General features: G+C 33.2%; 1 protein-coding gene across 6 annotated transcripts in view; it reads left to right on the forward strand.

Moving 5' to 3' along the window:
• The window catches only part of lrch1 (leucine-rich repeats and calponin homology (CH) domain containing 1), a 129504-nt gene that overhangs the window by 69818 nt on the left and 45686 nt on the right, over window positions 1-14000 (forward strand). For all 6 annotated transcript variants that reach the window (XM_055015589.1, XM_055015590.1, XM_023264565.3 and 3 more), the window contains exons 7-10: window positions 5620-5707; window positions 7120-7225; window positions 10152-10267; window positions 12162-12232. In XM_055015589.1, the coding sequence (XP_054871564.1) occupies window positions 5620-5707; window positions 7120-7225; window positions 10152-10267; window positions 12162-12232 (381 nt within the window). The remainder of the gene's footprint in view (window positions 1-5619; window positions 5708-7119; window positions 7226-10151; window positions 10268-12161; window positions 12233-14000) is intronic.

The following is a 14000-nucleotide window of genomic DNA, read 5'->3' on the forward strand; positions in this document are numbered from 1 at the left end:
TTCAAAATTGCCTTGATTGGTCATGATCTTAGGATCAGAATAGAGAAAGTTTTGGACATAATCTGGCTGTGGCTGTTGAAAAATAGGCCACTAACTCTATTAAAGGCTAACATTACGCTGTCTATTGTGTTGGACTGTCACTGTTACTGTGTACATTGACAGAGTGGTGGGTGAAGGTGTGAAGCCATGATTGATGGTATAGTTTTGTCATGATGGAACTCAGTGACTCTGTGTGGAGAGAAAGTTTCCATGTGACCAGGGCGTCCTTTTACCAGCTGTTGCATTATTCATGAGACCAGAGGAAACAACAGTACGAGCATCAGTTCTGTTTCAGATGACAGTGTCCACAATGTTATGCAAACTGGACTGCTGTGAGGAATAATAGTGTAGTTTGCACAATGACTAAATATCAAGCACAAAACATTAAAACAGTAAGAACAGAAAACCTAAATGTTGATAGACAAAAAGTAATCTCAAGGCTGCTAATTCATATCACAAAGACAGACCGCATCTAAGTAGTATATATATCAACTAATACGCTTCTTTAGATATAGTTTCTTCTGTTGTACTACTAGCTATTTATGTAGCTAACATAACGTAGCATGTAAGTGAACATGCTGGTAGGTGTATATCTTAAAATTTAGCATTGCATTGTTTATTTAGTTATTATTTATTTGAGTTTAACTTCAGTTTTAAAGGTAATGTTGGTTAAAAAAGTAAAATAATATGGCAGCGCAGCAGTGTCAGGCTTAATCTGAGAGTTATGTTAGCTTGTTAGCACAAATTACCAGAGAAACTGAGCTTAAACCATGTTGAATTTGCTTTGGAATAACCCTAACAATAAGTCAGACTAATTAAAGTAAACCTGACTTGTTTGGTACTCTTGCCTGATGCAACAGCTTCCTGGTTTCTGAAATTAGGACAGAATTTTTACATGCAACCACAAAAACTGGATACTGCAAATCCCTGATCATAACCAGGTCCATGTAAACGCAGTCTTACAGGCTGGTGTTGTAATTTACAGTTTGGCCTCATGGTGGTAGTGTTGTCTCACTGTTAGGACTAAACCCAGACACACTGATACAGAAATGTGTCTGTTTGGCTCGTTGTCGCAGTAAGATGATGGTGCTGCAGATAGTTTAGTTAAAAAGCTAACTGACGGTGTCCAATAATAGCTAAAATAGTCACAGCCTGTGGAGATTTCATTCATTTAAACTACAAAATGTTGTTTATTTTTAATTACAAAGTTACAGAAACAGTATAGAATCAAGTCTACAATTTGTCTCAGTGGTAGAGTGATTAGTTTCTGGGTGAAAAGACTCTAAATTCATCATATTCCGGGTGGTTTGATATGAGGACCTCCAACATCGCTGCTAGAATCTCGTTATGTCACCTCAAATTCATCTCTTTCATTGTTTTTTTTGAACGGCATTACGCTGTGGAGGGATAGAAACCCTCTGCTGGAGCCGAGTCTCTGATTTAAGCTTCGTCAGTTCCTCGGTCTGGAGCCAAACCCTCCATTAGTCGGCTGAAACCGATCCGTCCTCCGACTCCCCGCTGGGTCACACTGACTGTCTGCCATCAATGAAGTTCACCCAAGAGTGACGCCGACATCCAGTCATCAGATGTTGCTGGTTATTTATCGACGGAGGGATGGAAGGAAGATGACTTAAAAACAAAGAGTAAGAGTAAATTCAGCTGAATGAGGGAGGAAAGAAGATGTTGGAGCATAAATGAGGGAACAAAGGACCAGTTGTTGGAACGATTATAGAGATGGGAGGATGGAAGAACTGAAGACAAGCTGATAGGATTAAACAAACACATGACAGAACTAGAAAGAAATGCCCTAACTTGCAATTTTATTATCATTAAGAAAGTGATCTTGATCCACTCGAGTTTTTTTTTTTTTTTTTTTTTTTTTAATAATTTGATGTGTCTTTTCTACCTTTTCACCAAAGCTCATGAAATTCAGCCTGGTAGTTTTTAGGTGATTTTGCTAACAAGCGAAAGTTTCCGTTCTTGTAATGTTCAAAAAAAATCCCCTGTATGCGTCTCTTGATCTAGATCAAAATGTAGTAGGTTCTTTCTTTTCCTCTGTAATGCCTCCTTACCAAATTTTGTGAGATTCAGCCTGGTAGTTTTTGCACGAATTCGCTTTCAGACAAAATAAAAAAAAATCCTGATTTGCAATGTTCAGGAAATAAAATAAAAACACCTGGATGCATCTTTTGTTTTCTAGATCTGCACCAAAACTCTACCTCTTCACTAAGTTCAAGTAGTTTTTGCTTAATTACTGATCAACTCGTGATTAACTTCTGCATTCTTATTATTTTTAACGTCAGTATTTTCTACTCATCGAAGAATATCGAGCAATATTGATATTTTTCTACATATAGAATGTTGAAAAAACCCTATTAAATATTTATATTTACCACATTCTGAGGAATCTGTGCAATATTTAGGTTCCTACATACAGGACAACCTGTGTTTACATATATTATTTTTGCGATTTCCCTAGATTTTTGCACCATCCTCTTTGCTGCTGTAACACTGCAAATTAATGTACTAATTGTAATGATTAATAAAAGATTATTGTATCTTATCTTATCTTTAGGGCTGCAGCTATCGATTTTATTGCTATTATTTTAGTATTTGAGTATTGTATTGATTATTCTGGCGATCTCTTGAGTAACTGGATTCCACGCTTGGTGTTAACACCATCAAAAGTAGACGTTAGTGCGCTGTGCAACAGAAATAACCGTCCTGGTGGAACACGGAACACACACTATTGTACATATATAGTATAGTACAGAGGTATAGTACATATATAGTATTGTACAGGATTACTATACATATATAGTATAGTACATGTTTATTATACATATATAGTATAGTACATGTTTATTATACATATATAGTATAATACAGGAGAACTGTTTCCAAAGTGGTTAAATGAGAGAAGTTTTGTAGTAAAGAAGAAAAGTACACAGATGTTAAATGAAAGAGAAAGAAGGAGGGATAACAACGATGGAAGTACATGAAAAATGAAAATACAAGAGAAACGAGTGGAGCTCTCAGAGGATTCTGAACTTGTCGCCCACGTAAAACACTCCCAACATGTGGGCAGGAAAAATGGGTTCTATTCTCCAGTGGAAAAAACACACTACAGAAGATACACTTCCTTTATCATACCGCTGCTCTCCATCTTCCATCAGTTTCTCTTGATTCTCCTGAATCTAAAATGTTCTTACAATCCATCCATCTGCTCATTTCTCACCTCTCTGCTCCTTTTTTTTCTCCCTAAAAGTCTTTGAGGGATAAATGAAAGCGGTTCTGGAGGGTGTAGTTTGTTCTTTTCGTCACTCCAGAGAAGCCCAGGAGCAGATGGATGCTATTTTTAAAACTCTATTAACACACCGACCTTAAAAGAAAACCAGACGAGGCTGAGAATCAGTTTACTGGATAAAGAATACTTGAATAGTTTTTGAGCATTTCACATGTATTGTTGTATGTATTGCTGATCCAGGTAGTTTATTGTGAAAGGAGGACGGAGTTGAGGAAACAAGATGGAAAATTGTTCACTAGAGGTTAGTTTAGTCCTAAAAAAGTGTTTTATTTGAGCACTTAGAGCATAATTTACTGTTCGGTTGCTCAGAGCTAGTTAAAGTTGCTCAGATATCTTTATATTTGACTTTTTTTTTTTAGTTTTTTGTAAAATGTTGAACATTAAACTTGTTCATGGAAGTCTTGGAAGCAGAAGAACCTTGAGGAACCTTCTGGAGTTTTTCATGATCTTCACCGTGGAGGAACCTTTGAAGTTTCTTGAGAAACACCTCAATTTAAGAAAATTCCTGAAAGAACAGTTCTGTGGAATTTGTTTTCATTTTGAACTTATTATTATTATTATTATTATTATTATTATTATTATTATTATTATTATTATTATTATTATTATTATTATTATTATTGTTATTATTATTATTATTATTATTAGTAGTAGTAGTAGTAGTAGTATTATAACCCCAAACATAGGAATTATGTATCAAAATAAGGTCTTGTACATAAACAAGAATCAGTGCAATTTAAGTGTTTTTCTACTTTTGGACAAATTGATGCAATATAGATAAAATCTGTGCAGTATTTATACTTCTGTCAACGTTTCTACCCATGAAAGAATCTTTTTTTTTCATTAATTACAATATTCCAGAGAAATTTGCACAATCTGAAGTAGATATTTCTTAAATGTTTTCCGCTGTCTTTGCAAATTGCCCCAATGTGGGATTAATAAATGCTTAACGTATTGTATCGTATATTGTAGATATTCCAAAATAAAACTTGTTGAGCGTCCACAGAAGTGTTTTTTTCTTGGATGGAATATTTGAATATCTCCCGCTTGGTGGGTGTGTCACTAGTGGGCCACTAGGTGGTCACATGACAGCCCTTCAGACCTTCAGTCTGGTAGAAACGTTGGACCAACATGGTGGCTCGGTCACAAACTTTCTATTTTACGAAACCAGTTCAGCAAAAAGTATTTCTGAGGCGAGAAATGAATCTGTCCTCATTTTGGTTCAACGACGGCTGGTTTAGACGTTTTACGAAAGTTTCGCGATGCGCCAGATCTCCGCTCCCCGCACCGAATTTGCATAAATTAGAAGTCAGGTCTATTTTATGCAAATGAGCTGTGGGCAACTCCGGGGTGACGCACCGCAACTCAACCAGCATGCAACGTGGTGCCTTTCACATAAACAATGAATGGGATGCGAGAAACTGACGGATCCTGTGGACACGTACCATTAGAGCAAGCTGTCCACTGATCGTAAGGTTGCTGGTTCAGTCACTTTAAGCATCACTACGTTAGAAAAGCACTGATAAATATAGCTAATAAGTTGATCTCTGTAAAAAAAAAAAAAACAGGCAGTCTACATCACTACATTCCCTCAATGCCTTTTAAACATAAAGCAAAAATTAGAAATGAATCCTATCCCCACCAGCCTCATCCCACTCTCACCCTAACTGGTCGAGGCAGATGGACGCCTTCCCGGAGCCTGGTTCTGTCGGAGTTTGTTTTTGTTTTTTCTCCCTATCCCAGGGGTTTCTGCTGTTCCTTCCCACCGTCACTCATAGGGAATCCAAAGGCAGCTTTGGATTGTTGGGTTTAGAAGTTGTTTATGATAGTAAGGTCTTTACCGTGCTAAGCTAAGCACTGTGTGATGACGTTGTGAATCTGCGCTGTGAAAAAGAAAATACATTATAACAGGCAGCAGAGGTAGAAAATTATAACTGTGATGCAATACATTGAATTAAAGTTCATTATTTTGACCTAAATTTAACCAGAGTAAAATTGCAATTCGGCTTGGAAGATTTTCAAAATAAAATGCTTATCAGCTGTTAAAAATCAGATCTGAGCAGAAAATCTGGATTTTCATCATCAGCCTGACAGAGGAAGGCGGGACTCTCTCTCTCTCTCTGCTTTAATAAAGCTCTTTTACTGTGTCACTCGCCCACACGCACACACACACACACACACACACACACACACACACACACACACACACACACACACACACACACACACACACACACACACACACACACCTGACCTGTGTTTTGTGTGTTCAGCGTGGAGGACATGGAGCAGCAGAAGAAGCAGGACAGCGATTCAGGCGTCGGCAGCGACAACGGAGACAAGAGGCTGTCGGCCACCGAGGTACCGCCACAGTGTGCGTCTGTGTGTGTGTTTCGTTGTATTGTTGTCTGTTACGTCTTTGTGCATTTCTGTTTTCATGAGTTTCTCCATCGTGTTTTTATCCTTCATGTGTTGCAGACAGAACAGCACGGTTTGACTTTTATCTTCTACGTCCTCATAGTTTAGTGTCACCCGTAGATAATCCTGTTTTCTTGTAGCTCGTCTTGTTTTTTTGTTTAAACTGTATTTTTCTGTTATTTTTACACACAGATTCTGTCTCAGTCACTAAAAAAATATTTTTAGATTTATTGTTTAGTTCTCTGTGCACTATTATTATTAAATGTATAATTAGAATATTGTTAATTATCACTAATAAATGTTCTGTGAGTGATATTAGCAGAACTGTTGGCATATTTGTGCAGCTAAAAGTATATTTAGAGCATATAAATATGCAGAGCAATAATTTAAAAAATAAAAATAATTGAAATAATCCACCAGAAGTACATAAATAATAATAGTTATTATTAAAATAATATTTAATAAATATAATAAAAATTAAATATGTAAATAATTAAGAAAAAATCATTTTTTATTGTAAATACTGGAGTTTTGAGGCTTTCTTTATTCTTTATTTTATGCAAAATGCGATGTAAATTTTGATAAATATGACAAAATATTAACTACTAACAATTTACATTTTTGATTAATATGTCATTAATGAAATAGAACAGAGTCTGGACTGGTTGATTGAGGCTTTTTATCAATATTTCTGATTAGTCATTTTTCAAGTAGAACAAGATAATCATTAAATAATTCCAATATGTAAAGATTTCATGATTTTATTCAACATATGTGACAATAAATTGCAATTAAACTTCTGGAATTTAATTGTTTTTGGAATAAAACAGGCCAATTTGCTTCTTTTTTATCTGTTTGTGTCGCTTGGAAGGATTTCCAACTTGCCTTTTTTCATTATTTAATTATATTTTTCAAGACAAAATGATTATTGAAAGTGAGAACCTGCATTTTTTTCATTAAAGAAGTCTAATTAGTAGCAGACTTATTGGAATTTATCAGCATGTTGTGTCACATATTTGATATTTAATTAAGAGAAAAGATGTGATGTTTGACAGCTGGATATCCAGAAGTAATATTTGTTTTATTTTAATGAATCACTTGTAGTTAAACAGTAGAGCTGAGCACTTTGATTGTCTCCTATAATCAACTTTGTAAAATGAAGAGGAGTGTTTTTATTTTTGTTCAATTTCAGACGTTTAAACAGTTTAGAATGAATTCTTTCATTGATGAATAGTTCAACAGTCAAGTTCTCTTAATAGAAACATAAAAGTGAGAAAAGCAACAAACTCAGTCCATCAATAATTTTCTGTTGATCAACACTCTGAAGCTGTTTATTGTTTGTTTGTTTGTTTCAGCCGTCAGATGAAGACAGTCTGAGTCTGAACGTACCGATGAGCAACATCACTGAGGAGGAAGGAATCAGCAAAGACGACTCCAGCGAACACATCAGCTCACTGTCAGGTACACAAATGTACACAAAGACAAAGACACAAACATAGAAACATAAATACACAAACATAGAAATACACAAACACAAATGTAGAAATACACAAATATACAAACACACTTATTGACAAATACAAATATACAAGCATAAATACACACATAGACACAAACACAACTACACAAATACACACATACACACACACACATAAAAACAAACACACCTAAACAGAAATACACAAATATAGAAATTCACAAATACACAAGCATAAATACGCAAACACACAAATACACAATATACAAACACAAATACACAAACATAAATACGCACAAATACACAAACACAAATACATACAAACACAAATGCACAAATATAGAAATACACAAATATACAAACACACGTAACCTAAATATACAAAATATGCACAAATATAGAAACATAAATACCCACATAGACACAAACACAACTGCACAAATATGCAAACACACCTAAACACAAATACACACACAAATACACAAATGCACAAACACGTAAACATAGACACAATTACACAAACATACAGACAAATGCAAACATACACAGACACACAGCTGATGATGAAGACAAACGCTGTTGTGTGTTTTTATTTACATTTTGAAACTTTACATCCGATAAAGTCGATGAAAACAACAAAATTTTTAAAAATGCAACAATTTTGCTACAAAAAAAGAAAGAAAAAACACCTGTTTGTGTTGCTAATTGTGTTTTTCTCTTGACTTTGAAGGATTATTAAGCTTCATGAATTATATTACTTTATTATTATTATTATTATTATTATTATTATTATTATTATTATTATTATTATTATTATTATTATTATCATTATTATATGATGGAAACACATTTTAAATATGTTCTTAACATTTAAACCACCAGCAGTTTATTAAAGCTGAAACATCCCAGTCAGGTTTTTATTATTTACTACAGTCTGATAATATTTATATATATTTATATATTTCATCTGTAGTGTTGATAATATTTCTATATATATTTATGTATTTCATCTGTAGTGTAGAAACATGACTTCCTGTCCTGATCCTTCAGTATCTGGGTTCTGAACTACATCAGTGAGCAGCAGCTGCTCCCCAGACTCTCAGTTTAAATAGACTCCAATCAGCCTTAATGAGGTCACACTGATGAAGGTCACATTAATGAGCTGACAGCAGGAAAAGAGGTTACCAACAACTTATTAACAGTATTAGGCTGGAATTTACCAAACCATTAATATTCATAAAAATTCATATCTGTCCACACTTCCAGTAAAAAAAATAAATAAAAATAAAAATCTGGCAGCAAAAAAAACTGTAAAAAAGTTGAAAAAAGGGACAGTTTTCTGTAAATTAATGATATTTTTAGAAGCTTTAAATATAGTAAAGCAGTGCATTTTTTCTATAATATACTATCTATACTTTATTAAGATGTGGCTAATTTACAAAGTACGTTTTTACCACCCATCACTAATATACATATTATTTTCTTTGGGAAAAAAAGACAAATATTTGCAAAATAGTGATATTTTTTGCAGATTTAAATACATAGTTTAATTTTCGAAAAATGAAATACTATTTGTAAAATTAAAGATTTTTAATATGGACAGTATTTATAGTTTTGGTCTGTTTTTTTTTTTTTTACAGTCAACATGCAAATTAATATATTTTAGGATTTTACTAAATATTTTCTGTACTTTAACTAAATATGGGGAAATACTGTTAACAAATTATTTACCATTCTTTTAATCTTTACATCCAGATTTTTTCTTTCACAGAGCAGACAAATGTCTGTGAAATAAAAACTTTTTTGCTGTTAGAAATGCAATGAAAATGTGTCTAATTATACGTTCAAACTTTATGAAATATAATGCAACATGACAAATGTTTGACATGGACATTATATACAGTTTTAGGCTGTTTTCTTTTTTATTTTCTTACTTTCAACATATAAATGAAGACTATTTTCTGATTTTACTAGAGATTATCTGTAAGGAAAATCTGTAAAATCAGTTAAAAAGCATTTTCTCCTAAATATACTTTTTTATCGAATAATGACAGATATTTGTAAAATTCTGATTTTTTTTTTTTTTTTTTTTTGCATATTTTTCCTGATGTACCAGAAAAACTTTATTTTACGGTCAACCCCTGTAAAATATCTAAAAAAAAAAAAAAACAACAAAAAAACATATTGGTAAATAAAGACTTTTTAAGTGAACTTAAATGTTTTTCAGTCCTGAATATACTTTTTTCTTTCACATAATGACAAATATTTATATATATTTGCAGATATTTACTGAAATATCTGAAATGAATGAATGAATTTTAGGATCAGACTTTGTAAAATATAGGAATAGTATTTGTACAAATGGACTTTATTCATAGTTTTGACATGTTTTTCATTTGTTTCTGCTTTTTTCAGTTAACTTTATGAAATAAGTAAATTATTTTATTTTTGTTATTGAAATGTAATTTAATTTTAATTTATTTGAACTGAAATTATCAATAAAAATAGTTCTCAAAATTTAGCAGTTTAGCCATTTAAGTTGCAGGATGTTGCACAAAAAATGTTTATTTTATTGTTTTTAATTTATTTAAGTGAACAAGATACTGATTAATACTTCACGTTCACTTGAGTTTTTTTTTTTTTTTTTTTAATAAATGGTTCTGATTCAACAGCAGGATTCCCTTAAATATTTAAGGATTTAACACATAAAACCGTCTTCTGTTGCTCTGAATAAGAACTAAAGTGTCTGTTGTGGGTTTTCTGTTGAATCTTCTGTTTACAGAATCTCTGAATATTCATTAATTTCACTCAGAGAATCCAGACTGTCACATAAAATAGCAAAGAATAAATGTAATCTATGTAATTTTGTACAAAGAGTCTGACTCAAGCTCCACGTTTTCTCCCTCTCAGCCGACCCCAACTCGGACTCGGTGCGTCTGATCGAGGAGAGTCCTACGGAAGCCCTGAAGGACCAGTTCAGCTACAGAGACTCGGCTCTCAGCACTCGATTCATCAACTACATCAAGGCAAGACCGCTCTGTAGTACTCTTCCTCCTCCTCTTCCTCCTCCTCTTCCTCCTCCTCGATCAGAGATGATCACACATTGATGCCGTTAATAAATCCAGGCTGGAGTTCTATAAAACTGTTCCGCTGCTTTATTCCAGCGTTAGTCGCTCCGCTGATTATTCTTAGACTCCTGCTGTGTGTAGTTTGTTCGCATTAACTGTCGTTTTGTGTTAGCTAATAAGATTTTAATGCACTTTTAACAGTTTATCGTCAGTGAGTTTGACTTAAACAGACCCAGCAGCTGCAGTGTAAGAAAGAAAACTCACATTTAAAGGCACAAATCTTTCAAAATCTGAATTAAAGGAATGGAAAAAAATGTAAAGATAAATTACCAAATAAATGAATAAACATACAAACCGCTTAAAAATGTATAGTAAATATAATATAGATTAAATAGAATATATAATGTAAAACTACAGGTTTTATTTAAAGTTGTAAAAATCCTCCGTTAGATCTATTGCGAGTTTACACTAAGCTTTAATAGATTTCCATATTTTACAGTTTTTATTCTTATTTTTGCATTTTGAGCTTCACTTCCTGCACTGTGGGTCTGTTTCAGAATCAAACCAAGCACTGTGGTGTTTTGTACGTTCTGTTTGGGTGAAGTTAAGTCTTATAACTGCTGTTAAATGTTTAGTTTTTATGGCGGTGCAGAAGACAGACCGAGCTGCTAGAAACGGTGACGTCACAACGAGCCCACGTGTTGCCGTGGAAACTCAGCCGTGACCAAATAAGGAGTGAACAGCTGATGATGTGGAGCACGGCTGGCTGTAGAAGGAAATCAGACTTTCACCAGCAGAATGGTGCACTTTTCTCGTGCGCTGATACTTCAGACGTACTCACTTTCAGTTTGACCTCAAGCAAACTAACTAATAATAACTACGAACAAATAATAACATACAAATAAAAATAAAAATCACTGCCAACCCTGAGCATTAACCCTCCTGTTAGGTTCTCTTCTCAGGAACAGCAATGATGTTCCTGAGTCATGTTTTTCAGTATTTTTCTTTCCTAAATATATATTTTTTTCTTTCAAATGATGGCAAATATTTGTAAAACATTTAAAAAACTAAACTAGAAAACTGAGAGTTTAGTTTAATTAACTAGATTTTTCTTTCAAACATTGAATTTGTGAGTTAAATCTGATTCCACAGGTCACACCAGGACATAAACTAAATCAAAAAGTCAAAAATATGTGCATTAAATGTAAATTTTCACAAGGACGTCTGACTCACGTTCTTGTCTGTATCAAATTACAGCATTTATGAAGGTCATATATGGGATGTTTTTCTATATTTAAGGCCTGAGCTTGTGTCTTTTTACCCACATTTGTGATTATTTGCATATATTCTGCTCCTAAGTATATTTTTAGAATGTAAATACCTGATAAAAGCCTTTCCGTTGTGCAACGGATTGAAAATGTTAAATGTCTGATAGCTAATTAAACCTTCTGTATGAGAAACCTTTAAAGTTTTGTGAAATATGGAGGATTCTTTCTGCTATATATATAATATTCTGCTTTAATTTGAATATTAACAGCTGTATAACAATGGTTTAGGTGTTAAATTAATGCATTTATTTATATTTGTGTGCATTTTTTGGTGCATGCTGCTAGACAGATACCAGACAGGTCATTTTAAAATAAAACCGATATTAAATAGTCTCTTTTCATCTAAGCGTCTTTAAGAAACAAGTGAATATTGGAGGATGGAAGCAGCAGATAAAGACAGTGTTCTTATTGTACGGAGGAGATGACGGTAACGTCTCTGAATTCTGGCCAATGGCTGATTGAGTCTGAGGGTCATGTGACGGCTGCAGATGTTGTGTCCTGATGTGTGTGTTTTGTGTTTTCAGGGTCGGACGGCGGCGGACTTCGACGAGCCCCTCAGGATAGAAGAAGACTCACACTGGCCGACGGAACAGACGTAAGTTCATCTAACGTTTAGTTTAAAAGTGCGTTGCTGTTTTTGAGTGTTTCCACTTTTAGAGGCAGTTTGAACTCCAAATTGTCAAACATCTCACAAAGCTTAGAGTATTTTTTTAAGGAAGGTGTTGTGAACTTTCCTACTTTCCTCTTTCATTAAATCCCTTTACTGCACAGAAAGGCAGAGATTTTAATATAAACCCTTTTTTCTTTCTCTGACGAGCATAAACATGCTATATATTCTATTAACCTTCCTGTTGTCCTCATTTACGGGAACCAAAAAATATTTTTTCTTTCCAAAAATTGGAATCCAAAAATTCAGCAAAAAAAATCCCCAAATTTATAAAAATTTCCAAAAGCTTCAGGAAGAAAATTCCCACAATTCCTTAAAAGTTTCCCTTAAAAGTTTTATTTTTTTTTTAAAAAAAATCCCCAAATTTGGCAAGACATGAAAATTTAAAAAAATTTAAAAATTAAAATTGTAAATATTTTCAAAAAAATGAATAAAAATCTTCCCAAAAAATCCTAAAAATATCTAAAATGATTCCATATATATCAGTAAAACTTCTAATATTTTCTTTAAAAACATTCAGAAAAAAATCAACCAAAATCCAGCGAATTTCACTGGATTTTGGTTAATTTTTTCCAAATGTTCTTAAAGAAACTTTTTTTAACATTTCTTTTTTTCTATCAAAAAATGTTCAAAAATTTCTCCAAAAATTTTGAAAATTTGGAAATTTTCACTGTGAAAATATTTTTTTTTTCCACATTTTCAAACTTTAAAACTGCTTTTTTATTCATTAACTTTTCTCCTGTTAGCTTCAAACTGATTAAAAATGATTCTTCCATTGGCATTTTTTGCGGTATAATATTAAATCAGTGCCGAATAAAGCACTAAAAATTGTACTTGTTGACTTTCTATCTACAGTAGTTGCTCTAAATGATGTTTAATATTTCTTCTTTACTTTCTCCCAAAGCTGTTGAACAGAATCTGAAAGAAAAAGCTGAAAACTGTCCATGAGAAAAGGCTTTTTTTGGGCCTTGAACACAGTAAATCTGAGAGGCAGTCACACAATCAGACAAACTTATTCAACTTTCACCGACTTTGCTCACCATAATTGTGCAGTTTTCTTGTGTCTTGAGGGATGATTACTCATTTTTAATTTGACCTCCACATGAAGTGTTTATTGTTTCCAACCTGACAGCTGAGTTTCTTGAGCTTTTATTGTGCAAGTTTGCTCCTAAAAGTCTGCAAAACAAAGCAGGGATTTAAGGTTTTTGAAGAAATTTAGGTTTAATTCTGGGTTTTCAGGGCTTCAAAGGTGGTTTATTTCTCACTGGGATACATCAGAATGGTAACGTGTCCAAAATAAGAGATAAATGTGAATGAAAACACCACTTAATAGCGAATTAATTCTGTGATAATAATATCACAGTTTTTAGAAGATCTCACAGAGCTCAGTACACAGACAGAGCATATATCTGCTATATATTATATTATTTTGCTTTTTTATTTATTAATTTTTCTTCTGTCAGCTTCAAACTAATTAAAAATGATTCCTTTATAGGCATTATTGTGGTGTAATATTAAATCAGCGATTAATAAAGCACTAAACACTGTACTTGTTGACTTTCCATCTACATTAAATGGTCTGAATGATGTTTGAATGTTTGTTCTTTACTGTCTCCCAAAGCTGCTTAACAGAACCTGAAAGAAAAAGCTGAAAAATGTCCATAAGAAAAGGCTTTAGAGGACATTGAACTTTAGG

Source organism: Amphiprion ocellaris, chromosome 11 (genome assembly GCF_022539595.1).
Source record: "Amphiprion ocellaris isolate individual 3 ecotype Okinawa chromosome 11, ASM2253959v1, whole genome shotgun sequence".
In the NCBI taxonomy this organism is placed as follows: domain Eukaryota; kingdom Metazoa; phylum Chordata; class Actinopteri; family Pomacentridae; genus Amphiprion; species Amphiprion ocellaris.